Source organism: Felis catus, chromosome D2 (genome assembly GCF_018350175.1).
Source record: "Felis catus isolate Fca126 chromosome D2, F.catus_Fca126_mat1.0, whole genome shotgun sequence".
In the NCBI taxonomy this organism is placed as follows: Eukaryota; Metazoa; Chordata; class Mammalia; order Carnivora; family Felidae; genus Felis; species Felis catus.
Window position 1 is genome coordinate 15,131,645 of NC_058378.1, and position 24,725 is coordinate 15,156,369.

General features: G+C 42.1%; 1 protein-coding gene and 1 long non-coding RNA gene across 2 annotated transcripts in view; one reads left to right on the plus strand and one right to left on the minus strand.

Moving 5' to 3' along the window:
* Positions 1 to 19,972, minus strand: part of LOC123380753 — a 66,007-nt gene extending 46,035 nt beyond the window's left edge. Inside the window, exon 1 of the long non-coding RNA XR_006586899.1 lies at positions 19,813 to 19,972. This is a non-coding gene — a long non-coding RNA (uncharacterized LOC123380753). The remainder of the gene's footprint in view (positions 1 to 19,812) is intronic.
* On the plus strand, positions 18,802 to 21,954 carry LOC123380752. Its single transcript, XM_045039933.1, has 2 exons — positions 18,802 to 19,554; positions 20,783 to 21,954. Exons 1-2 carry the CDS (start codon positions 18,924 to 18,926, stop codon positions 20,785 to 20,787), a joined length of 636 nt encoding a protein of 211 aa, XP_044895868.1. The 5' UTR covers positions 18,802 to 18,923; the 3' UTR covers positions 20,788 to 21,954.
* The last annotated feature ends 2,771 nt before the right edge of the window (positions 21,955 to 24,725 follow it).

A 24,725-nucleotide genomic window follows, 5' to 3' on the forward strand; every position in this document is an offset into this window, starting at 1 on the left:
GGAGACAGAAACCTAAGCAGGCTCCAGGCTCTGAGCTGTAAGGACAGAGCCCTATGTGGGCTCAAACCCATGAGGCTTAACCGACTGAGCCACCCAGGCTCCCCTTGCTTTACTTTTTAAAAAGTAAAATTTACTTAAAATTTTGTAATTTCTATTTTTATGTAAAATATAAATGAAACATTCTATTTACATTTTATTAACATATATTTATTAATGTCTGGTTGGGAGAAAGCACATTGACCTTGGGCTTTCACATTTTTTTCTGCCTGGACGCTGGACTGCCAGAGCCTGAACTTCCTGCTTCCCGACTTCTAACAGGAAATAAGCTAACCTGTTAGATTTTCTGTTAATCACTGCCAAAGGCATTCCTCATTTATACACCCTGTGTGAACCAAATGCCTGTTTGGCTTCAAATAAAACCACAGTGCTGCCAAATAAAATAAGACAGAAAACTCCACAATAGATCTGGTAAATATTCAAGACTTCAATATTGAAGTCTAGTACAGTGTGGTTATCATGGTCACTACATTTTAGCTTTTCTAAGGTTTTGAATGGCAACTCTTAGTTCAACATAATGCAGCCAGAACACGTCCCTCTTGTGCTATACAATGGAATTTATACAGAAGAGGAAGAGAATGTTTGGGGTGATAGTTACGTCTCTAAAAGAATTGTAGAAAGCATTTAGGCTTTTTCAAGGGATACAGGAGTGCTGATTCATAGGCACACACGTACCCCAATGTTTATAGCAGTGCTTTCAACAATAGCCAAATTATGGAAAGAGTCTAAATGTCCATCAACTGATGAATGGATAAAGAAGATGTGGTTTATATATACAATGGAATACTACTTGGCAGTGAGAAAGAATGAAATCATGCCATTTGCAGCAACGTGGATGGAACTGGAAGTTATTATGCTGAATGAAATAAGTCAGTCAGAGGACAGATATCATATGTTTTCACATATGTTTGTGTGGATCTTGAGAAACATAACAGAAGACCATGGGGGAAGGGAAGGGGGAAAAAATAGTTACAAACAGAGGGAGGGAGGCAAACCATAAGAGACTCTTAAATACAGAGAACAAACTTAGGTTGGATGGGGGTGGGCGAGAGGGGAAAATGGGTGATGGACATTGAGGAAGGGCACTTGTTGGGATGAGCACTGGGTGTTGTATGTAAGCCAATTTGACAATAAACTTTATATAAAAAAAAGAATTTGGGCTTTTAGAAGTGGACTGCTTTGTAATTTGATAGAATTTGGAAATTTTTAGCAAACTGCTTGGTTTATCAGGTTGTTTGCTCACCATAATATGAGTATTTATATATAAAAACTTTATAGTTTATTAAAATATATTTAATAAGTATTATTAAATGGTAATAAAATATAATATTATAAATAGAAATATAAATTATTGTAAAATAAAATTAAAATATTATTTTAAATATATTTGTTATTTACTTATTAATTATACAATCAACGAAATATAAATATAAAAGATTGTTTTATAAAATGAAAAATTAATAAAATATTATTGATAAACATGTTTTTAATTTACTTATTAGAATGGCCCTCCAATGCTAGGTGCAGACAATGGAGAAAAGCTGTAGAACACCAGATGGCTGGAGTTCCTTCCACATACACAAGGCCAGAGAGAGGTAGTAGAGGGGGGTGTGGGGGCTCCAAGCTTCAGGGACTGAACAGCCTTCCATCCTCCCGCTCTGGACTTCTTAGCTGTCTTCCATTCTCACCATCCTTCTCGAAACTCAGGAGGGTGCTGGAGTTGCTGTCATGATGTCAGTATTCCACGTAGGAGGTAAGACGGTGTGGGGGCAGCACAAAAAATGGCTCAACTCACAGTCTGTCGCTCTTTTAAAGGTTTCACTTCAAAAAAGTTCCACCCAACAATTTTTATTTATATCTCTGGCCAGTCCTGGGCCCCATGCACATTCATTATAAAGGAGGTTGAAAATATAGCCCTTCGGCAGGATACCATTGCCATGAATACATTAGAGTTCCCTAAGGAAGAAGGAAAGGAGGCATATTGGATACGCTGGTAGTGGTGTCCTCACGGTCCTCTCCTTGGCCTCCACTTCCTTGGGCATTGCTCTCTGAGTTTTCCAGTTTGCCCTCTGTGGGGTCCTTCCTCAACCCAAACCCTCTTCCACCTTTCTTCCATATCTGTAACCAAGGTGGGCCCCAGAGGCTACTCCTTCCCTGAGCTGCACAGTTTTGTAGCTCACTTCCTGCAGGTGCAGATTTGGGCTGGGAGTTCTTGGGGTTGATTATTAACAGGCTGTGAATGGATGAGCTTGGGTTTCTTTGGGCATCCAGTTCCCTCACAAATATAATCAGCTTCCAGTCGTTTTCCTTCCAATTCACCTTTTGGCACCAGTAATCATATCAAAAGTCCTTGCCCAGACACGTTTTTAATGATGGATTTATTTTAATAAATATCAAGCTAACGAGATTTTCTATTTATTTTTCTTTTAGCTTTGCAAGGCTTGTCTTCCAAGCATTAGTCTACCCAGTGAAACATAATGATTTGTACCTCAGACTCCAAGCAGAATTTAAACTGCCTGCCAAAAAAAGGTTAAGTGATCCTCACCAAAGTAAGTAGGGAAGAGTGGCAGGGAGTAGACAGAGGGAAAAAAATCTGAAAGTACCCAGAAAAGAAATACATTTAAGTAAAAGTATTACAGACCACAGAAATATAAGCCTGGTTTCTTGAGAGCACGTTGGAAATTTGTAACACCTTCTAAAATTTTTTTTAATGTTTATTCATTTTCGAGAGACAGAGCATGAGTTGGGGAGGGGCAGAGAGTGGGAGACACAGAATCTGAAGGAAGCTCCAGGCTCCAAACTGTCAGTCCAACACGGGGCTCAAACCCATGAACCACAAGATAATGACCTGAGCCGAAGTCAGATGCTTAACCAACTGAGCCACCCAGTCACCCCAGAAGTATGCAAAACCTTCTAAAGAAATTGATGGTGGTAAACAGAATAATGCTCACACCTCCAAAGATGGCCAATGTTTGAATCCCGGAACCTGTGGATATGTCAAGTTACACCACAAGGGGCAATTAAAGAAGGTTGTAGATGGAATTAAGTTTGCTAATCAGCTTTTCTTGACATGGGGAGATAATCTTGTGTCATCCTGCTGGACCCAATGTATGCAAGGTCCTCAAATGGAGAAGAAGGAGACAGAACGGCCAAAAAGAGAAAGATGACATTGTAAGAAAGACCTGACTGGCCATCTCTGGCTTTAAGAGAGAAGGGGGCATGAGCCAAGGAATGCAGGCAGCTTCTAAAAACTGGAAAAGGCAAGAGAGTTGATTCTGCCCTGGTACCTCCAGGAGGCACCTCAGAGATCCCATACCTTATTTTAGCCCAGTGAGACCCATTTTGAACTTCTGACTTCCAGAGTCATAAGGTAGTAAATTTCTGTTGCTTTAAAGCCACTAAGTTTGTGGTAACTTGATACAGCAGCAAATGGAAACCAATACGTTGCTCTATACAAACTAAAATATTAGAACCATCTTTGAATGTTGGAAGATGCAAGGCAAGAAACAGACTTCCCAGCAGAGACAAAGTAGACTGAGGGCAGTGTAGGATGCATGGACGGGGCTAAGTATGAGACCAGAGCAGAGGCGAACCTCACACGTGAGGGGTCGTTATTAGTTTCTTTGAGAAGATGGCTGGGTGACTTGTCTCAGTCAAGGTGTGCTACATGCATGCATGATGCTGATGGTTCTTTTCATTTAAATTTTACAGTTAATAAGGGTGCCTGGGTGGCTCAGTCGGTTGAGCATCCGACTTTGGCCCGGGTCATGATCTCACAGTTCGTGAGTTCGAGCCCGGCGTCAGGCTCTGTGCTGACAGCTCAGAGTCTGGAACCTGCTTTGGATTCCGTGTCTCCCTCTCTCTCTGCCCCTCCCCTGCTCATGCTCTGTCTCTTTCTCCAAAAATAAATAAATATTACAAAATTTTGTTTCAATTTTATAATTAATAAGCCAATATTGATGTATTATATGAACTAAAGTCCATACTTTTTTCATATTTCCTTAGTATTTACCTAATGTCCTTTTTCTGTTCCAGGATCCTATCCAGGATACCACATTACATTTATCTGTCATGTCTCTTCAAGCTCCTCTTAGCTATGACAGTTTCTCAGACTTTCCTTGTATTTGGTGACCTTGACAGTGTTAAGGAGTACTATTCAGGTATATTACAGGATCCCCTTTTATTGGTATTTATCTGATGTTTTGGTCACGGTTAGACTGGGGTTATGGGCTTTGTGGGAGGAAGACCCCAGAGATAGAGGGCCATTTTCCTCACATCCCATCAGAAGTATATACTCCCAACATGACTCATCGCTGTGATGTTGCCTTGAATATCTACGAGCTGAGGGAGTATTTGTCAGTTTCCCCTCCTATAAAGTTACCCTTTACCCCCATTCCATGCTGTTCCCCTTAGAAAGATATCACTATGCACAGCTCACTCTGAAGGGCTAGGAGTCATGTTCTACCCCCTTGAAGGCTGAATACATTATTAAAAAGTTTTCTGTACAAGAAATTTGTTCATTCTTCCCTATTTATGAATTTATTCAATCATTCATTTATATTAGGATGGACTTATATGTTGGGTTATAACCCATATTAGGACTTAACTTATATGTTGGGTTATAACCCAATACTCCTGTACTTATTTTTGTCACTCAGATTATCCCAGCTTTGGCTACTAGAAGCTCCTTCAGGTGGCTTCTGTGTCCCTTGACATTATCCCATTTTTATAGGTTTTTTTTTTTTGTATTTTTTAGCATAATACTGAGAGTTTTAATTACAGAGTATAGGTTCACTCATTAATAAATTCTTACATATAGGTGCTACTGTATGGGTCATGTCTAGGTTTTATAGTCAACATTGCAACGTTGAGAATGGATGAAATCAAGAACCAATAGCGTCCACCTTTGAGGATAACAAATAAAGTGCATTCTTCCAGAATTCTACACATTATCCTTGTATTCCACCAAGGTATAAGATAAAATAAATTGAAAGCCAATGTAAGTATTTCTGTGCAAGGAATAATATGATAAAGATCATATTTATGGTATTTAGGGACATGAAAAATATGGGTAGATGGTATGGGAACAGAACTACTTGAATATCCTTTTTGAATAGGGGGAGAAAATTAAAGTTGCAATTGTGCCTCAATTTAGGCAGGGAAGAAGCTTTAAGTAAAGAGAAATGGCGAAGCAAGCCCTTTGAACTGAAAGTACCTACTTTTATTTATTTTCAGCTCTACGTCGTGAATCGATTTCTCTTTACCTACAAGAGAAGCCAAGGACATTGAATGTTTATGACCCGGAAAATGAAACAAAGAGCAAGGTTGAATTGAACAAGTAACTGAATTGAAACAGATTTCCAATAGGGCAAAAATTTGACTGTGTTTGATCATAAGAGGAAATTTTCTGGCTTTCTGGATTTTTGCCTTCAATGCAAAAAAAGGATCAGATCACTGTTACTATCAAATTGTTTTATTGTTCATTCAAAACATGAAAATGTTTAGATTACTGTAAGAGGTTGTAAAGTATGGCAGGGACAGAAGATAATGATAGTTCTTACTGTTCATTATTTTCAATGTAACTGAGCTTTGAATAAGCCTATTGGGATTTTAAGATTTTATTTTTAAGTCATCTCTACACCCAACATGGGGCTCGAACTTATAACCCAGAGATCAAGAGTTGCATGCTTTACCGGAGGAGCCAGCCAGGTGCCCCAACCTATTGGGAATTTTTAAAATTTTTTAAATTATTTTTTTATTTGAGAGAGAGAGAGAGAGAGAGAGAGAGAGAGAGAGAGAGAGAGAGAGAATGAGCAGGGGAGAGGGGCAGAGGGAGAGAGAGAGAATCCTAAGCAGGCTCTACACTCAGCACAAAGCCCGACCTGAGGCTCCATCTCATGACTTGAGCTGAAATCAAGAGTTGGACACTCAATCGACTGAGCCACCCAGGCGCCCCAACCTATTGGGATTAAAAAAAATTCTTTTCCACCCAAAATCTTACTTCATTACCTACCCCCTGCAGGGCACTATAAAAATCTCAGCGTGACTTTTAATACTCCATGCAGTGATTTGATACTTGTCTCCCCGGAGCAAAAATTAAAAGCAAGCTTAAAGAAAGCTATTTTTCTGGCACAGTTACAACCAAAATTAATGCACGGTTTTGCTTATACAAACCAAGTTTTCCATGCAAGATAATGAAAAAAAGAACGATGATAAAGATAGTGCAACAAAGGAAAAGAGATAGCTGTGAGAAAATCTTAAGAACATCTGACAGACAAATGTAATTTTCTAAATGCTGAGGATGGCTAGATTAAGGAAGTTTTAGGTTTACATTAATCTTGAGGAAATTTTTAGAGTAAAATTTTAAAAACACAGATTGTGACCCATTAGAAAAGAAGTGTTTTCCTGGACTCTGTTCTGGGTCCAGTGAACAAGATGTTCTAAAATAACTGTATTTAAAAAAAATAAAATAGAATAATTGTATTTCATTTTTTTAAGATTTATTTCTTTATTTTGAGAGAGAGAGTGAGATCAGGGAAGGGACAGAGAGAGAGGGAGAGAAAAGAATCCCAAGCACAGTTAGCACAGAGCCTGATATGGAGCTCGATCTCACAAACTATGAGATCACCACCTGAGCCACCCAGACACCCCAACTGTATTTCTTTGCCATTAGGGTCAGGATAAATTAGAGGTGTATCAAGGCTATCATGACTCGATTTCAATAAACTATTTGACAAAAAGCCTTGGGTTATCCCTCTGGGTAAGAAGTTGATAGGCACATGGAGGTCCCTTAGGTAGGGACACAGGCAGCTGTGTCCCTTAGGTAAACCACAAGTTAAAGAAACCTACCATCAGAGATGTTGTTTCATGGCTCCTTATTAGCCTGTCAGAAGTCTCCAGCAAAGCTTCTCTAGACTCCTTTCTAGGTCCTGTGCTCTTTACTATTTTTTTTTTTGACCGAAGGCAAAGCAAAGTTAATCAATTTTCACATACATCAGTGTTTGATTGGGTATCTCTTAGGTTAAGTGCTACGTTCAAAAGCCAGAATCAGGGCGCTTGGGTGGCTCAGTCGGTTAAGCATCTGACTTCAGCTCAGGTCATGAGCTCACCGCTTGTGGGATCGAGCCCTGCATTGGTCTCTGTGCTGACAGCTCGGAGCCTGGAGCCTGCTTTGGATTCTGTGTCTCCCTCTCTCTCTTCCCCTCCACTGCTCATGCTATGTCTTGCTCTGACTCTCAAAAATGAATAAATGTTAAAAAAAATTTTTTTAAGCCAAAATCATCACAAGAAGAAGACTGAGGCCAATAATGTATTGTATAGAGAAGGTGAATCACTATGTTGTATGTATAAACGTATGTCACCTATACTCTGAAATACATACATACATATATACAGAAAATTAATACTTCGTACAAGCAGGTAAAGAACAAAATGAAAGCAATCAGTGTAGTCTACCTTATCAAGAAACTGTGAATAAAAATTACATGATCAGATTAAAAAAAGAAGACATAACCGAGGGACAGAAATTGAGACTATAACTGAGACTATAGATCAACATCCTGGGCTCATAAACCCTAGCTGTAGCATTTTCCATTTTAAAGCTGGGGTGTTTTTTTTTTAAGAATTTATTTTTTTTTCCTTTCTTAAAATTAAATGTAGTTAGTCAACATACCGTGCAATATTGGTTTTAGAAGTAGATTCAGTGATTGATCACTTACATACAAGACTCAGTACTCATCACAAGTACCTGCCTTATTACCCATCACCCATCTAGCCCATCCCCCACCCACCTTCCTCCACCAACCCTCAGTTTGTTCTCTATCCCTATAAGTTTCTTGTGGTTTGTTTCCCTTTCCTTTCTTCCACCCCCAACTCCCTATATGTTCATATGTTTTGTTTCTTCAATTCCACATACGAGTGAAATCATATGGTATTTGTCTTTCTCTGACTTGTTTCACTTAGCATAGTACATCCTATCTCCATTCATTTCATTGCAAATGGTAATATAAATATATTTTTTCTTCTTTTTTTTTTTTACTGTCATTGTGCCCTTAGAATTTCCAGAATTTCACTATGAGATGCTCTAATGCCGTTTATGGAGCATTATTTATAATGGCTGCTCTATCTCAGTGAATAAGATTTTGGTAAATTCACAATAAAATGCACTTAAAAGCTTGATTGCTAATGTAATCATATTTTAAAAACTCAAGAATTATGTAAGAGAGGGGTGAAAGGATAATCTGTATGAGAAGTCAAGATTAAGCATATTTTGCTTTATTCATTTTCTCTGGGTTTCTTAACAACTGTGGCAAGGAGAAAATTCATGGATTATATAGATGTTAATATCAATTTTTATGGGCACATTTATTTTTCAGGATAAGACAAACATTTTTATTTTTGGCACCAAACTCAGAGAGCAGCAATATATTGTATTAATTTCATTTAAAAGTTTTTAAGCAATATAACAGACCATGTGCATTCTTCTATTGAGATAAAATTGACATATGACATATTAGTTTTAGGCATACAACACAGTGATCCAATATTTGCCTATATTGCAAAGTGATCACCACAAGAAGTCTGGTTAGCATGCATCACCACACATAGTTACAAAATTTTTATCTTGTTATGAGAACTTTTTTTTTTTGTATCGTTTCTTTATTTTTGAGAGAGAGACACACACAGACAGAGCATGAGCAGGGGAGGGGCAGAGAGAGAGGCAGACATAGAATCCAAAGCAGGCTCCAGGCTCTGAGCTGTCAGCACAGACACCAATGTGCAGCTCCAACCCACAAACTATGAGATCATGACCTGAGCTGAAGTCAGACGCTTGACCGACTGAGCCACCCAGGTGCCCCTGTTATGAGAACTTTTAAGATCTACTCTCTTACAACCTTGAGATATACAACACAGTATTATAAACTATACTCACAATGCTGTCCATTACATCCCCAGGACTTATTTATTTTATAACTAGAAGTTTGTATGCTTGACCCCCTTCACCCATTTTGCCCCCTGACCCCTAGCCTCTGGCAACCAGCCACCCATCTGTTCGCCGTATCTATTAGTTTGTTTTTTTTGTTTTTTGTTTTGTTTTTTTAGATTCCATCTATAAGTGAGATCAAACGGTACTTGCCTTTCTCTGACTTAGTTCCCCTAGCATAAAACTCTTAAAGTCATCCATATTGGCACAAATGGCAAGGTCTCTTTCAAAGGGACTTGGTTCTCTGTAATCAGCCTGTGCTATGTAGAGCGGCTATCTAAATTTCGCTATGATAAATTCTGGATACACATTCTTTTCTCCCCTGTTCTTTTCTTCCCAAAGACCATTTATCTTCTTTACTGTTATTTTGATTCTGTTTTTTAAAATGTTTACTTATTTTGAGAGAGAGAGAGAGAGAGAGAGAGAGAGAGAGAGAGAGAGAGAGGACATGAGCAGGGGAGGGGCAGAGAGGAAGAGAGAGAATCCCAAGCAGACTCCATGCTGTCTGTGCAGAGCCCAATGCTGAGCTAGAACCCACGAACCTGGAGATCATGACCCAAGCCGAGATCGAGAGCTGGACCCCTCCTCCCCCGCCCATTATTTTTATTCTTTACAATACACTTCAATTATGGCATCTTTTTGGGAATCATATTTTAAAAGGCTGAAGAGGTACTTTATTTAAAAGAGTTATTGTTTTTGTTGTGTGCAGGAAGGATGAGAACTTTATATCTGAAAAAGAGACCTCTCTTTTTTTTGTTGTTCCCTTGCCTCTGGGCACTTTGGGGTTTACCGTGCGCTGTGAGAGGGGCTTTGACTTTCCTGCCATGCCAATCGTCAGGTTAATGTTCAGTTCAGTGTTTCCCTCTCTGTCCAGAAAGGTATGTAGCCCGGGTATAAGAGCTTAATCTTTTTGGTTTTACTCTAAAGCCTTCTCTTTTTCATCCAAATCCATTTTCCTAACCAGCTGGGAAAAGCCGCAGGCTCTGTCCTTGAGAAGCGCGTGGCCATATGCTGCTCATCTGCTCGTTGGAAGGGGGAGCGAGCTGCCACCATTGGGGGCTGGGATTCTGGCATCCTGCACGGGCCAAGAGAAAGCCACCTGGTATGAGCAGGAAAGGCCCCGTCCCCATGAGGGTTCACAGAAGGATCCCGGTCACTGCCTACTTGGGAGTCGTCCTTAGAACGGAGAACTTCTGAAATTCTTTTACTGACATCTGAACCTGATCCCCTTACTGTCTCTGCAGTGGCACTTCCCACTGTCAAACGAGGCCACCGTTCATGCACGCCCCTGATTTCTGAAACGACATCGCCACTGATGTGTAAGTGATGCCTTTGTGACCACGAAAAGGAGTGAAGAGATACACAGATGACGGCTTATTCGTTTCATATTCTTTTCTCACCCGAAATGTCGAAATCATGTTTATTGAATGCTTAGCATAGACTAGTTTCCTGCTAAATAGTTGTTTCCAGGGACACTTTATCCCCACAGCTGACACAACATGCCATGAACCTGAGGCGGGTCGACCATCTTTTCTCATTTCCCTCTCTGGAATAACAGAATCCTGGCTTTGGGAAGCAGCAGAAAGAAACCGAGCAGTTTTGAATACAAAATGCCTCCCAGGGATGTCTTTATTTCAATTTTCCCCTAATGAAGCCACTGGTAATGTTATAATATGTCACCCTTGAAAGAATCAATGAAGTTTCCTTTTCCTTCTGGAGCCTTAGGAATATGGAGATTTTTCAAAAGTCAGAGCACACTGTGGGATCTTAAAAGTAAGTCACTAGGCTTGCACCGGCTCACTTAATCAGACTGCCCCCTCCTGAATTATAGTCTGCGATTGACTAGAAAATGAAACTGGGCACTTTGAACAAGAAGGGCAGGATCAATACACTCATTTGTGTACCAAGCACTGAAATCAATATTTGCTTGCTCGAGTCTTTCAGTCCTGAAAATTATACCTATTTACCCTCTGCTTTCTTATTTCTCCTTCAATTGGATCTAGGCTTTACTAAGACTTGGACCCTACCATGTCGTCACTAAAGAGAAGTTGGACCATATGCCCACAGCAGAACCACAAGATGCACAATCCAAATGACATCTCGGTCTTCAGTCCCTGATAATGCAGTGTGCACTTGCTTTGGCTATAATATCATGGTTTTTTTATTTACCGTTTGGGGAAAGTTTTAATTAAGCAGTGGAAGAGTTATCTAGAATATCTACCGAACTGCCCAACATTTCAAGGGGATTGCTTGAAAATAAGAAAAGTAAGTCTTTGTCTCTTTAAACTGCCCACCCCCCAATTCCAAACATACAGTAATTTGAAAAGAAATATTTGTGCTTCTGCACACGTGCACGCACAAGCACATGTGCATGCGTGTTTCAAGGCATTATGGCTGGCTGGTTGCATGATCGACTCCCCTAGCATAAACAACCCACCCTGCTAAGCACCACATCTGTGGCATCTACTTTTGTTTGCAAGGGGAAAGAAGGAAGAGTTAGTGATGGGGACTCTCTGGGGACAAGGAACAGGGACAATGGAGGAGATAAGACTCATGGCATCTGTTCCCTTCTGCCCTTGGACTAGTTTCAGTGACTACAATTAGAAGGCTTGAGCCACTGGGGCACCTGGGTGGCTCAGTTGGGTAAGCATCTGACTCTTGATTTTGGCTCAGATCATGATCTCATGGTTCATGAGTTCGAGCCCCACATTGGTCTCTGGGCAGACAGCGTGGAACCTGCTTAGGATTTTCTCTCTCCCTCTCTCTCTGCCCCTCCCCTGCTTGTGCTCTCTGTCTCTCTGTCTCTCTGTCTCTCTCTCTCTCTCTCTCTCTCTCTCTCTGCCTGTCTCTCTCTCTCAAAATAAATAAATAAACATTAGGGGAAAAAAGAAGGCATGAGTCATTATGGTGAGCCAGCTCTTTTCATGGGAGATTCTTAGAAATTCTAGGGGCACCTGTGTGGCTCCAATTAAGGAGCTCTGGTTAAGCATCCAACTTTGGCATGGGTCACAATCTCATAGTTTGTGGGTTCAAGCCCCGTGTCAGGCTCTGTGCTGACAGCTCAGAGCCTGGAGCCAACTTCAGATTCTGTGTCTCCCTCTCTGCTTTTCCCCCACTCATACTCTCTTTCTCTCTCTCAAATATAAATAAGCATTAAAAACTTTAAAAAAAAAATTCTGGGCAAGTCAGAGACTGAAGGAGCCACTTTCTCATGTAGTGTATTTAAGACCAGGCATAAGCAGAGGTGGTTTGGGGCCTGTATGACATCAAGTATGGACATCAAGTATGGCAGGGAGATGGGAAGAGGGCGAACCCGGAAATGGTCCAGCATCCCAAGGGGTGGCTGTGAGCAAGCCTCGTGATATCATTCTCTTGTACTTCTTAATTGGAACTGTGAAAGAACAAAACTGAGTAAATGTGAAGATCTACTTGGCTTTATGAAATGACTCATGAATCCCATCCAGCGAGTAGAGAGGGAGAGCTCCAATGAACTAAAGAACAGGTTTTTAAAGGCAAAGAGAGGGTGTTAAAATAAAGAGGAAAGGAATTTATTAGCGAGGAGTGCATTGTTTAGGCAAGGTTGCTCTCCTAAGGGGAACAAAAGGAGTCTATGAGTAAATTTTCTAGTATCCACCATGGAGAAAATTCCATGTTGCCTGGGGCAAGGGTACATTCCTGGGGGGTTGCAACTGCGGTTAGGTTAGGTGTTAAGTCTTGATTTGCTGGCACCATTTGGGGCCTGTTGTTTTCTTTTTAACATCACCATGCACAGGAGCCCTGATGAGAAATTGTTAAGTGCATTTGTGGCCACTGACAGAGAAGAGAATCAACTTGCATACTTTATGTAGAGGCTGTAGGAGACCATCTAGTTTCCAGAACATATCAAATGTAACCCTGAAATCCTGGAAACAGTTAACTAGGAGTCACTGTAAAAAATTTTTCATGTGTATTTATTTATTTTGAGAGAGAGACAGAGTGTGCACAGGGAAGGGCAGAGAGAGAGAGAGGATCCCAAGCAGACCCCACACTGTCAGCGCCGAGCCCAACCCAGGGCTCAGTCCCACGAACTGTGAGATCATGACCTGAGCCAAGATCAGCCTGACTGTCTCAGCCACCCAGGTGCCCCAGGAGTCTTATTTATTTATTTATTTATTTATTTATTTATTTATTTATTTATTTATTTAAATTTTATTTTAAAAATCTATATCCAAATTAGTTAGCATAAAGTGCAACAATTATTTCAGGAGTAGATTTCTTACTGCCCCTTACGCATTTAGCCCACCCCCCTCCCACAATGCCTCCAGTAACCTGTTTGTTCTCCATATTTAAGAGACTCTATGTTTTGTCCCCCTCCCTGTTTTTGTATTATTTTTACTTCCCTTCCTTTATGTTCATCTGTTCTGTGTCTTAAAGTCCTCATATGAATGAAGTCATATGATATTTGTCTTTCTCTGACTAATTTTGCTTAGCATAATACCTGATAGTTCTATCCACGTAGTTGCAAATGGCAAGATTTCAGTCTTTTTGATAGCTGAGTAGTACTCCACTGTATATATAAATATACCACATTTCTCTTTATCTATTCATCCATCAATGGACATTTGGGCTCTTTCCATACTTTGGGCTATTGCTGATAGTGCTGCTATAAACATGGGGGTGCATGGGCCCCTAGAAACAGCATACCTGTATCCTTTGGATACTTAGTAATGCAATTGCTGGGTTGTAGGGTAGTTCTGCTTTTAATTTTTTGAGGAAACTCCATACTGTTTTCCAGAGTGGCTGCACCAGTTTGCATTCCCACCAGCAAGCAAAAGAGATCCTCTTTCTCTACATCCTCATCAAAATCTGTTGTTGCCTGAGTTGTTAATGTTAGCCATTCTGACAGGTATAAGGTGGTAACTCATTGTGGTTATGACTTGTATTTCCTGGATTATGAGTGATGTTGTTTCATGTGTTGGTTGGCCATCTGGATGTCTTCTTTGGAGAAGTGTCTATTCATGTCTTTTGCTCATTTCTTCACTGGATTATTTGTTTTTTGGTGTTGAGTTTGATAAGTTCTTCATAGATTTTGGATACTAACCCTTTATCTGCTATGTCATTTGCAAATATCTTCTCCCATTCTGTTGGTTGCCTTTTAGTTTTGTTGATTGTTTCCTTTGCTGTGCAGAAGCTTTTTATTTTGATGAGGTCCCAGTAGTTCATTTTCTCTTTTGTTTCCCTTGCCTCTGGAGACGTGTTGAGTAAGAAGTTGCTGCGGCCAAGATCAAAGAGGTTTTTGCCTGCTTTCTCCTCGAGGATTTTGATGGCTTCCTGTCTTACGTTTAGGTCTTTCATCCATTTTGAGTTTATTTTTGTGTATGGTGTAAGAAAGTGGTCCAGGTTGATTCTTCTGCTTGTCACTGTCCAGTTTTCCTAGCACCATTTGTTGAAGAGAGTGTCTTTATTTCACCGGAGATTGTTTCCTGCTTTGTCAAAGATTAGTAGGTCCATTTCTGGGTTCTCTATTTTGTTCCTTTAATCTGAGTGTCTGTTCTTATGCCAGTACCATACTGTCTTGATGATTACAGCTTTGTAGTATAGCTTGAAGTCTGGGATTGTGAAGCTTCCTGCCTTGGTTTTCTTTTTCAAGATTGTCTTGTCTATTTAGGGTCTTTTCGGGTTCCATACAAACCTTAGGGTTATTTGCTCTAGCTCTGTGAAGAATGCTGGTGTTATTTTGATAGGGATTACATTGAATATGTAGATTTCTTTGGGTACTATCGACATTTTAACAATATTTGTTCTTCCTATCCGGGAACATGGAAACTTTTTCCATTTTTTGTGTCTTCAATTTCTTTCATAAGCTTTCTATAGTTTTCAGCGTATAGATTTTTCACCTCTTTGGTTAGATTTACTCCTAGGTTTTTTGTGGTTTTTGGTACAATTGTAAATGGGATCAATTCCTTGATTTCTCTTTCTGTCGCGTCATTGTTGGTGTATAGGAATGCAACCGATTACTGTGCATGAGTTGATTTTATATCCTGCCACTTTGCTGAATTCATGAATCAATTCTAGCAGTTTTTTGGTGGAATCTTTTGGGTTTTCCATATAGAGTATCATGTCATCTGCGAAGAGTGAAAGTTTGACCTCCTCCTGGCCGATTTGGATGACTTTTATTTCTTTGTGTTGTGGGATTACAGAGGCTAAGACTTCCAACACTATGCTGACTAACAGTGGCAAGAGTGGATATCCCTGTCTTGTTCCTGACCTTAGGGGGAAATCTCTCAGTTTTTCCCCATTGAGAATGATATTATAGTTTTGGGTCATTCATATATGGCTTTTATGATCTCGAGGTATGCTCCTTCTATCCCTACCTTCTTGAGGGTTTTTATCAAGAAAGGATGCTGTATTTTGTCAAATGCTTTCTCTGCATCAATTGAGAGGATCATATGGTTCTTGTCCTTTCTTTTATTGATGTGATGAATCACCTTAATTGTTTTGCAGATATTGAACCAGCCCTGCATCCCAGGTATAAATCCCGCTTGGTCATGGTGAATAATTTGTTTAATGTATTGTTGGATCCGGTTGGCTAATATCTTGTTGAGGATTTTTGCGTCCATGTTCATCAGGGAAATTGGTCTATAGTTCTCCTTTTTTAGTGGGGTCTCTGTCTGGTTTTGGAATCAAGGTAATGCTGGCTTCATAGAAAGAGTTTGGAAGTTGTCCTTCCATTTCTACTTTTTGGAACAGTTTCAAGAGAATAGGTGTTAACTCTTCGTTAAATGTTTGGTAGAATTCCCCTGGAAAGCCATCTGGCCCTGGACTCTTGCTTTTGGCAGATTTTTGATTACTAATTCGATTTCCTTACTGGTTGTGGGTCTGTTCAAATTTTCTATTTCTTCCTGTTTCAGTTTCACTAGTTATATGTTTCTAGGAATTTGTCTACTTCTTCCCAATTGCCCATTTTATTGGCATATAATTGCTCATAATATTCTCTTATTATTGTTTTTATTTCTGCTGTGTTGGTTGTGATCTCTCCTGCTTCATTCTTGATTTTATTTATTTGGGTCCTTTCCTTTTTCGTTTTGATCCAACTGGCTAGTGGTTTCTCAATTTTGTTAATTCTTTCAAAGAACCAGCTTCTGGTTTCATTGATCTGTTCTATGTTTTGTTGTGGTGGTGGTTTTTTGTTTTTTGTTTTGTTTTGTTTTGTTTTACTTTTGATAGCATTAATTTCTGCTCTCATCTTTATTATTTCCTGTCTTCTTCTGGTTTGGGGTTTTATGTGCTGTTCTTTTTCCAGCTCCTTAAGGCGTAAGGTTAGGTTGTGTATCTGAGATCTTTCTTCCTTGTTTAGGAAGGCCTGGATTGCTATATACTTTCCTCTTATGACCGCCTTTGCTGCGTCCCAGAGGTTTTGGGTTGTGGTGTTATCATTGTCATTGACTTCCATATACTTTTTAATTTCCTCTTTCACTTCTTGGTTAGCCCATTCATTCCTTGGTAGGATGTTCTTCAGTCTCCAAGTATTTGTTACCTTTCCAAATTTTTTCTTGTGGTTGATTTCGAGGTTCATAGCATTGTGGTCTGAAAATATGCACGGTATGATCTTGATCTTTTTGTACTTGCTGAGGGCTGATTTGTGTCCCAGTGTATGGTCTATTCTGGAGAACGTTCCATGTGCACTGGAGAAGAATGTATATTCTGCTGCTTTAGGATGAAATGTTCTGAATATATCTGTTAAGTCCATCTGGTCCAGTGTGTCATTCAAAGCCATTGTCTCCTTGTTGATTTCTTGATTAGATGATCTGTCCATTGCTGAGTGGGGTGCTGAAGTCTCCTACTATTATGGTATTACTATCGATGAGTTTCTTTATGTTTGTGATTGATTTATATATTTGGGTGCTCTCACATTTGGCACATAAATGTGTACAATTGTTAGGTCTTCTTGGTCTATAGACCCCTTGATTATGATATAATGCCCTTCTGCATCTCTTGATACAGTGTTTGTTTTAAAGCCTAGATTGTCTGATATAAGAATGGCTACATCAGCTTTCTTTTGTTGACCATTAGCATGCTCGATGGTTCTCCATCCCCTTAGTTTCAATCTGAAGGTGTCTTTAAGTCTAAAGTGGGTGACTTGTAAACAGCATATAGATGGATCTTGTTTTCTTATCCATTCTGTTACCCTGTGTCTTTTGATTGGAGCATTGAGTCCATTGCCGTTTAGAGTGAGTACTGAAAGCTATGAATTTATTGCCATTATGATGTTTGTAGAGGTGGGCTTTCTGTTGGTGTTCTGTGGTCCTTTCTAGTCTTTGTTGCTTTTGGTCTTTATTATTAGTTTTGTTTTTTTTTTTTCAACTTTTCTCCCCTCAGAGAGTCCCCTTTAAAATTTCTTGCAGGGCTGGTTTAGTGGTCACAAACTCCTTTAATTTTTGTTTGTCTGGGAAATTTTTAGCTCTCCTTCTATTTTGAATGACAGCCTTACTGGATAAAGAATTCTTGGCTGCATATTTTTCTGATTCAGCACACTGAATATATCCTGCCACTCCTTTCTGGCCTGCCACCTTTCCGTGGACAGGTCTGCTGCAAACCTGATCTGTCTTCCCTTGTAGGTTAAGGACTTTGTTTTCCCTTGTGCTTTCATGATTCTCTCCTTGCCTGAGTATTTTGTGAATTTGACTATGATATGCCTTGTTGATGGTCGGTTTTTGTTGAATCTAATGGGAGTCCCCTGTGCTTCCTGGATCTTGATGTCTGGGTCTTTCCCCAGGCTAGGAAAGTTTTCTGCTATGATTTGCTCCCATAACCCTTCTACCCCTATTTCTCTCTGTTTCTCTTCTGGGACCCCTATGATTCTGATGTTGTTCCTTTTTAATGAGTCACTGATTTCTCTAATTCTTAAATTGTGCTCTTTTGCCTTAATTTCCCTATTTTTTTTTCCTGCTTCATTATTCTCCATAAGTTTGTGTTCTATATCGCTGATTCTCTGTTCTGCCTCATCCATCCTTGCCGCCGCAGAATGCATTTGAGATTGCAACTCTGTTATAGCAATTTTTATTTCATCCTGACTAGCTTTTACTTCTTTTATCTCCGCAGAAAGGGATTCTAATCTGTTTATGACTCCAGCTAGTATTCTTATTATCATGATTCTAAATTCTGGTTCAGACATCTTGCTTGTATCTGTGTTGGTTAATTCCCGGCTATTGTTTCTTCCTGCTCTTTCTTTTGGGGTGAATTCCTTCCTTTCGTCATTTTGAAGTGAGAAAAGGAATTAATGAGGTGAAAAAAATTAACATTAAAAAATATTAAAATTTAAAAATATAAAAATTTAAATTTAAAAATCAACACACACACACAAAATCGAATAAATGATGCTAGATCCTAGGTGTGTTTTGGTCTGGGTTGATAGATTAGCAAAAAAAGGGGAAAGATAAAAAAGGAAATTGTTGGAAAATTTGAAAAAATGAATACACTGAAGTAGACCAAAATGAAAAGATGGAAGTAAAACAGAATTTGGAAAAATTTACCCAAAAGTAAAAAAATATAGTAGAAAACAATTAAAGAAAAATATTTTTGAGAAAAATTGAAAATAAAGATGAATTTTTTCTTTCTGTATTCAAGATAAAGAAAAGAAACAAAAAAGAGAAAAAGAGAAAAGAAAATTGAATAGATGGACCAGGGAACAGACTGAAAGGTGACTGAAATTACTTCTTTTTTTCTCCTAGATGTCAAACCATGAAGCGCTTTATTGTCCATAAACTAAGCAGGCGGGGAGATCTGTGTTCCTGAAGAGCAAGGTTGGCCCCGTTGGGCGGGGCTCAGTGTAAGGGCTCTGTTCTCCACTAGATGGCGTTGCTTAGCCTGCTGGGGTGGGTGGTTGTGGCGCTTGTAGGCGCGCATGCGCACCAGCGCCGAAAATGGCGTCACCCGCGGACCCAGCGTCCAGTGTCAGAGTTTGTTCTCCCCGATCAGCAATCGCGCACCTGTCCTTTGTCTTGTGCTTCCGTCCACTCCCCGTCTTTACGCTGTCCGTGACCAAGCCCCAGGCAGCACCTCCCTCCTGAGTTTTATCTCAGATGTGGCTCCTTTGCCCGATCTCTTACCTCTGAGGGACTGCGGCTTTGACCCGTTCCGCCCCTCTGCGGGAGGGTCTCACCGAGCAATGGCCGGGTGCTGGCCACACCCAGGAACGTTTGCGGGTCCCTGCTGCCGCCGACACCCAGAGACTGTGGCCGGGTGCCAGCCCGCCCCAGAAAAAGCTCGCGAGATAGTGGAGCAGCAGCGCCTCCGGGACTGTGGAAAATCACAACACACATCTGGCACCTGGCTTCACCCAAAAGGGACCTTGTTCCAGCACCGGCGAATGTGCCTGTTCTCCCAGGTCCACTGGGGCCTTGCCTTTGGGGGACCCTCACAGCCTCAACCAGGTGTCCTCCCAGCAGGGGAACCGCCTCTCCCCGTGTGGCCCGAAGACGCCAGGACTTCAGTCGGCTCCTGGGGATTCGCCCTTCCCACCAGAGCACCGCCAGGTATGGAGCTGCGGAGTTTCTGACTCTGCGCTCCCCCCCTTTAGAGTCTTAATGGAATTTAAACCCTCTCCTTTCTCCCTTTTTAGCTCAGTCTCTGTGGCTCTTTCCACTTTTCCACTTTCTCTCCAGCTGCTTTTGGAGAGTGGTGCTTTTCCCGTTATTTCCCCCCCCCCCCATCTCTGTCCTCTCTCCGCCCACAAAAGCCCTGCCCTCAGCAGCTTCTCTCCCTCCCCCAGTTCACCTCTCCGCGCCGCGTACCTGCTGAGTTCTGTGGTTCAGGTTGTGCAGATTGTTGTGTTCATCCTCACATCGGTTTTCTAGGTGTGTAGGATGGTTTAGCGTCGGTCTGGCCGTCTTTCACCGACGCGAGACACACAAGAAACTTCCATGCTGTTCCGCCATCTTGGCTCCTCCTCCCCCTCGGAGTCACTTTAAAAATGAGTGCGTCAGGGGCACGTGGGTGGCTTAGTCGGTGGAGTGCGTGACGCTTGATGTCAGGGTTGCAAGTTCGAGCCCCGTGCTGGGGCAGAGATTATTGTTACAAAATTAAAAACCTTAAAGAAAAGAAGGGAAATGAGTGAGTTGCCTAAACAGAAGAAAGTTTGCAGTCATTGTGATTTTCCCATACATATGCATGGCCCGGGGAGACCAGGCAATCTTAGGAGACCAGGCAATACCTTCACGCAAACGTACATGCCCACTCACAGTTAAACACACAAAAATGCATGCATACCTGTAGGCATAGATTCATTTTTTTCATGTCTGCATTCATGGGCAAGTTTATTCTGAGTGGTTATTTTTATGTACATCGTTGCACTAGGAATTTCAGAGAATATGTAGAAAGTTGAAAATTGACTTCTGGTTCAATATGGCAAACGGACCACAGATGTTTACCTCCTTTTTCTACCAAAGCCCTGCTAACATGAAGGGAGCCAAACTTTCCAGGGTTATTATCCCAAAAGAGTACCAAGAACAGGAGGGGTAACAAAAGCCGAGGAAAGACTTGAACTTGGCTTTGGAATCCAGAGGGAGCACGGATGACTGGAGGTAGAGGAGGTTATATGGCAGTCCTTTTGGAGGGTGGCCCACTGGGGGAGAGGAGGTGAGCCCCCCCCCCCGCCCGCAGTGCTCATCAAATGGAGGGTCGTGCAGGGAGCTTGGACTTACAGGGAGCTGTTGACTCTCACCAGGCCCTCACTGTAAGGAATCCTCTTTCTTCCTTGCACAGGATGAGTGCTGAATTTCTAGGAAAATTGCATTAGAGACACCAGGGACTCTGATGCCACGCAGAGAGGGATACAGGTGAGGCCACAGGCAGAACACAGAGGGGTCCAGTGAGAGTCTCCATGTGACTCTATAAGAGTCTCGCTGTCCTGCAAGAACCTCATGCCTTCCTCTCACTCTGCTCCCTAATGAGCAGCAGGCCAGAATATGCTGAGCGGCCCCTTGTGGGGAGAAAGTCTCCAGCCACTGTGACTTAACAGTCCCCCATGTGAGCTCCAGATCACCACCTGTCCTCCCCTAGGAAGCCCACCAGTCGAGAAGCGCCCCCAAACATCTGGGGCTCCCAGTCAGCTTTTCGGGTCTTGCGCTTGAATGGGAGTGCAAACTTAAGGACCACGAACATTTGGGGGAAAAAAAAGCCTCAAAGATAAAGGACAAAAACCAAACCACCAGCATAAACAAAGAAACTCGGAGAAGGCTGAGGCAGGATTGGCACAAAGAAAACGGAAACAAATTCTTCTGAGCACCCAGAGAAAATCATCAAAAGATGTGGTACCCCAGAAGATAAAAACAGTCTGCTAGGAAAATTCAGAGAACAATGAAGGAAAAAGCCTGTAGAAATGAATGTTCTAATGTCAAAAATGTCCTGCCAGCATGAGCCCGCAGGCCCCACAACTCCACACTAACTGGTTCTTGGTTACTGTCTCAGTTCCAAGTTCGACCTCTGGACCAAACACCATGCCACTGGGTGGGGGGCGGGGAGCCCACGCTGGGGCAGGGGAGCTTGGAAGGGGGTGCTTAATCTGGGGCCACTAGGGTTTCCGATTGGAGACTGATACTGCTGTACCTCTTCTTTTGCTGGTAATTCCCAAACACAGACATTCCAGATGCTTTATATAAGCTCCTGGGCCACTGTTTGAAAGTGTTAGATCTCTATAATGCTACCCCAGCTGAAATTAAAGCCACTCGTCAAAAAATCAATCAATCAATCAATCAATAAAAGCTTTGATCTCATACCCTTACTTGTATTATTTACCTATTGCCACAATAATGCAGCCTAACAAATTCCTCAAAATGTAGTGGCTTCAGGGTCACCTGGGTGGCTCAGTCTTTGGCTCAGGTCATGATCTCACCGTCCGTGAGTTCAAGCCCCACGTCAGCTCTGTGCTGACTGCTCAGAGCCTGGAGCCTGTTTCAGATTCTGTTTCTCCCTCTCTCTCTGATCCTCCCCCATTCATGCTCTGTCTCTCTCTGTCTCAAAAATAAACAAACATTAAAAAAAAATTTTTTTTTTAATGTAGTGGCTTCAAACAGCCCTCGTTCGTTCTTGTGTTCAGCGGGCGGTGGTCGGGCTGGGCTGGCTCGGGGCTCCCGGTTCCAAGCTCTTCTGGGCTCAGGTCTGTTCCCTTGGCGTCTGAAACTCCTTTGAGCAGCCGACATCCGGGACAGAGGATCTGCTCCCCACCCTGCATTCTTGGCCCCAGGCTGAGGACACGGCTGAAGAATCCACTTTGGGAGCACTCTTTATTGGAGCGCCAGAGTGGAAATCCAATGGAGCAGGCACATTTCATGTGTCTGCTCACATCTTTCCAACTAACTAACGCCTCACTGGAAAAGCAAGTGACAGGGCAACATCCAAACGCAGAGCGAATCCACTCACCTAGAGGCCATGGCAATGGCAAACATGTGGATTTCAACGCTACTGCTACAAAGAATTGGGATCAAGGGTTTAATTTACTGCCATTGGCTCTATTGGCCCCAATTATTCACATACACCCCCCACATGGAAAACACCCTCACCTGCGTCACGGAGACCCACACACGTCTCCTCCAATCTCAGCATCTGATGCCACATCATGGAGTCCAGGTACATACATGGGTCCCTCACACATGCCATGTACCAACCATGATAGGACAGAAAGACCCCTGCAGTCAACACGTCCTTCTGAGGCAGGGGAGGGTGGGGTGGGACTGGGAAAAGCAGAGCAGTAACCAGCTTGCAGCCATTTATTTTTATTTATTTATTTTTTTTATAAAGTTTTTTTTTCAACATTTATTTATTTTTAGGACAGAGAGAGACAGAGCACGAACGGGGGAGGGGCAGAGAGAGAGGGAGGGGCAGAGAGAGAGGGAGACACAGAATCGGAAACAGGCTCCAGGCTCTGAGCCATCAGCCCAGAGCCCGACACGGGGCTCGAACTCACGGACCGCGAGATCGTGACCTGGCTGAAGTCGGACGCTTAACCGACTGCGCCACCCAGGCGCCCCGCTTGCAGCCATTTAAATATCCGACTAGGGGGACACCGCCAGCGTCCGCAGCAGGGACTGCGCCTCCTTTGACCAGCTTCTGTCCTTCGGGAGTGGCCCTTGAGGGCCACTGCTCCCCACGGCTCTTGGTTCTGTCTCTGAGGCTCCATTCGTTTCCACCGAGCACTTTCGACCGCTGGAAAGACAGCTGGAGACTTTGCCTTTGTTTCTCCGTCTCAGTCACTTTCTGCCTGTGTGGAAGCTCTCCTGAGAAGCCGAATCAATGGTGCATATACATTATACTGCACGTGGTATAGTGTAGCATAAGATAGAGAGTATCTATATATACTAGAGTATACATAATGGTAAATTATATATATTATATGCTATATGTGTGTGTGTAAGTATACACATATAGATGGAGATAGATTTTGTATAAGGGATTGGCTCACATGATCATGGAGGCTGATAAGTCCTAAGATCTGCAGTCAGCAAGCCAGAGACCCAGCACAGTCCATGGTGCAGCTCCATTTCAAATGTTGGCAGGCTTGAGACCCAGGACAAGCCAATGTTTCAGTTCCAATCTGAAGGCAGAAAAAACCCCAATGTCTTGGAGGTCCCAGATTGAAGGCAGTGAGGCAGGAGGAGTTTCCTTTTATTCATGGAGGATCAGTCGTTGGGTCCATTCAAGCCTTCAACTGATTGGATGAGGCCCACCCACATGGGGGTACGGGGTGGGAGGAGCAATCTGCTTTAGCGAGTCTACTCATTCAAATGTTGATCTCATCCAGAAAAAGATCACAGACACGCCCAGAATAATGTGTTTGACCAAATGTGTGAACACCTCTTGACCCAGTCAAATTGACGCATAAATTTAATCATCACACTGCCTAGAGAAAGTTAGGGGTCACGAGGTCTTTTTGTATCTTTCTCAGCCTCAGTCTCTTTTTGTCCAGGCTGGCAGGATTTTTGCCAATGTGGCTCTTTCAAAATGTGGGTTTTCTGTGAAAGGGATTCCGGTCAACTGCGTGTGGCAAAAGGCACAACCATAATGCTTTTCAAGATATGCCTCTTTCCAGCCTTAATTACAGGTACTTTCAAGAAATCAGACTTCTGTGGAACCTTGTCTATAATCTTCCCACTCTTTCTAATCTTTCCTTTTGTCCAGTTGAAGGGACCTACTAGTGGCCGTTTTATTTTTATTTTTATTTATTTCTTTTAATGTTTATTTATTTCGGAGACAGAGCATGATTGGGGGAGGGGCAGAGAGAGAGAGGGAGACACAGTATCAGAAGCAGGCTCCAGGCTCTGAGCTGTCAGCACAGAGCCTGACACGGGGCTCCAACTCACAAACCATGAGATCATGACCTGAGCTGAAGTTGGTCACTCAACCGACTGAGCCACCCGGACGCCCCTACTAGTGGCCATTTTAAACCTCTCAGATGTCTTACCAAAGAGTCCCTCAGGCTGACTTTGAGTCACTCCAAAGCTGTGTCACATTAGTAGCACCCTAGATTTGGTCTTTGCCTTAAGGCTCTGTTATGATGGCCCCAGCCTTGACTTTGTGAGAAATTGTTTCATTTCATAACTCTGCCGCACGATTCTAGACTCCCTAACATGCCTTTCACTTCTATTTGCAACTGAGAAGCTATTTTCCAAACACGTCTTCTCTTTCCTGTAGCACCTTCCCATGTGTGTCC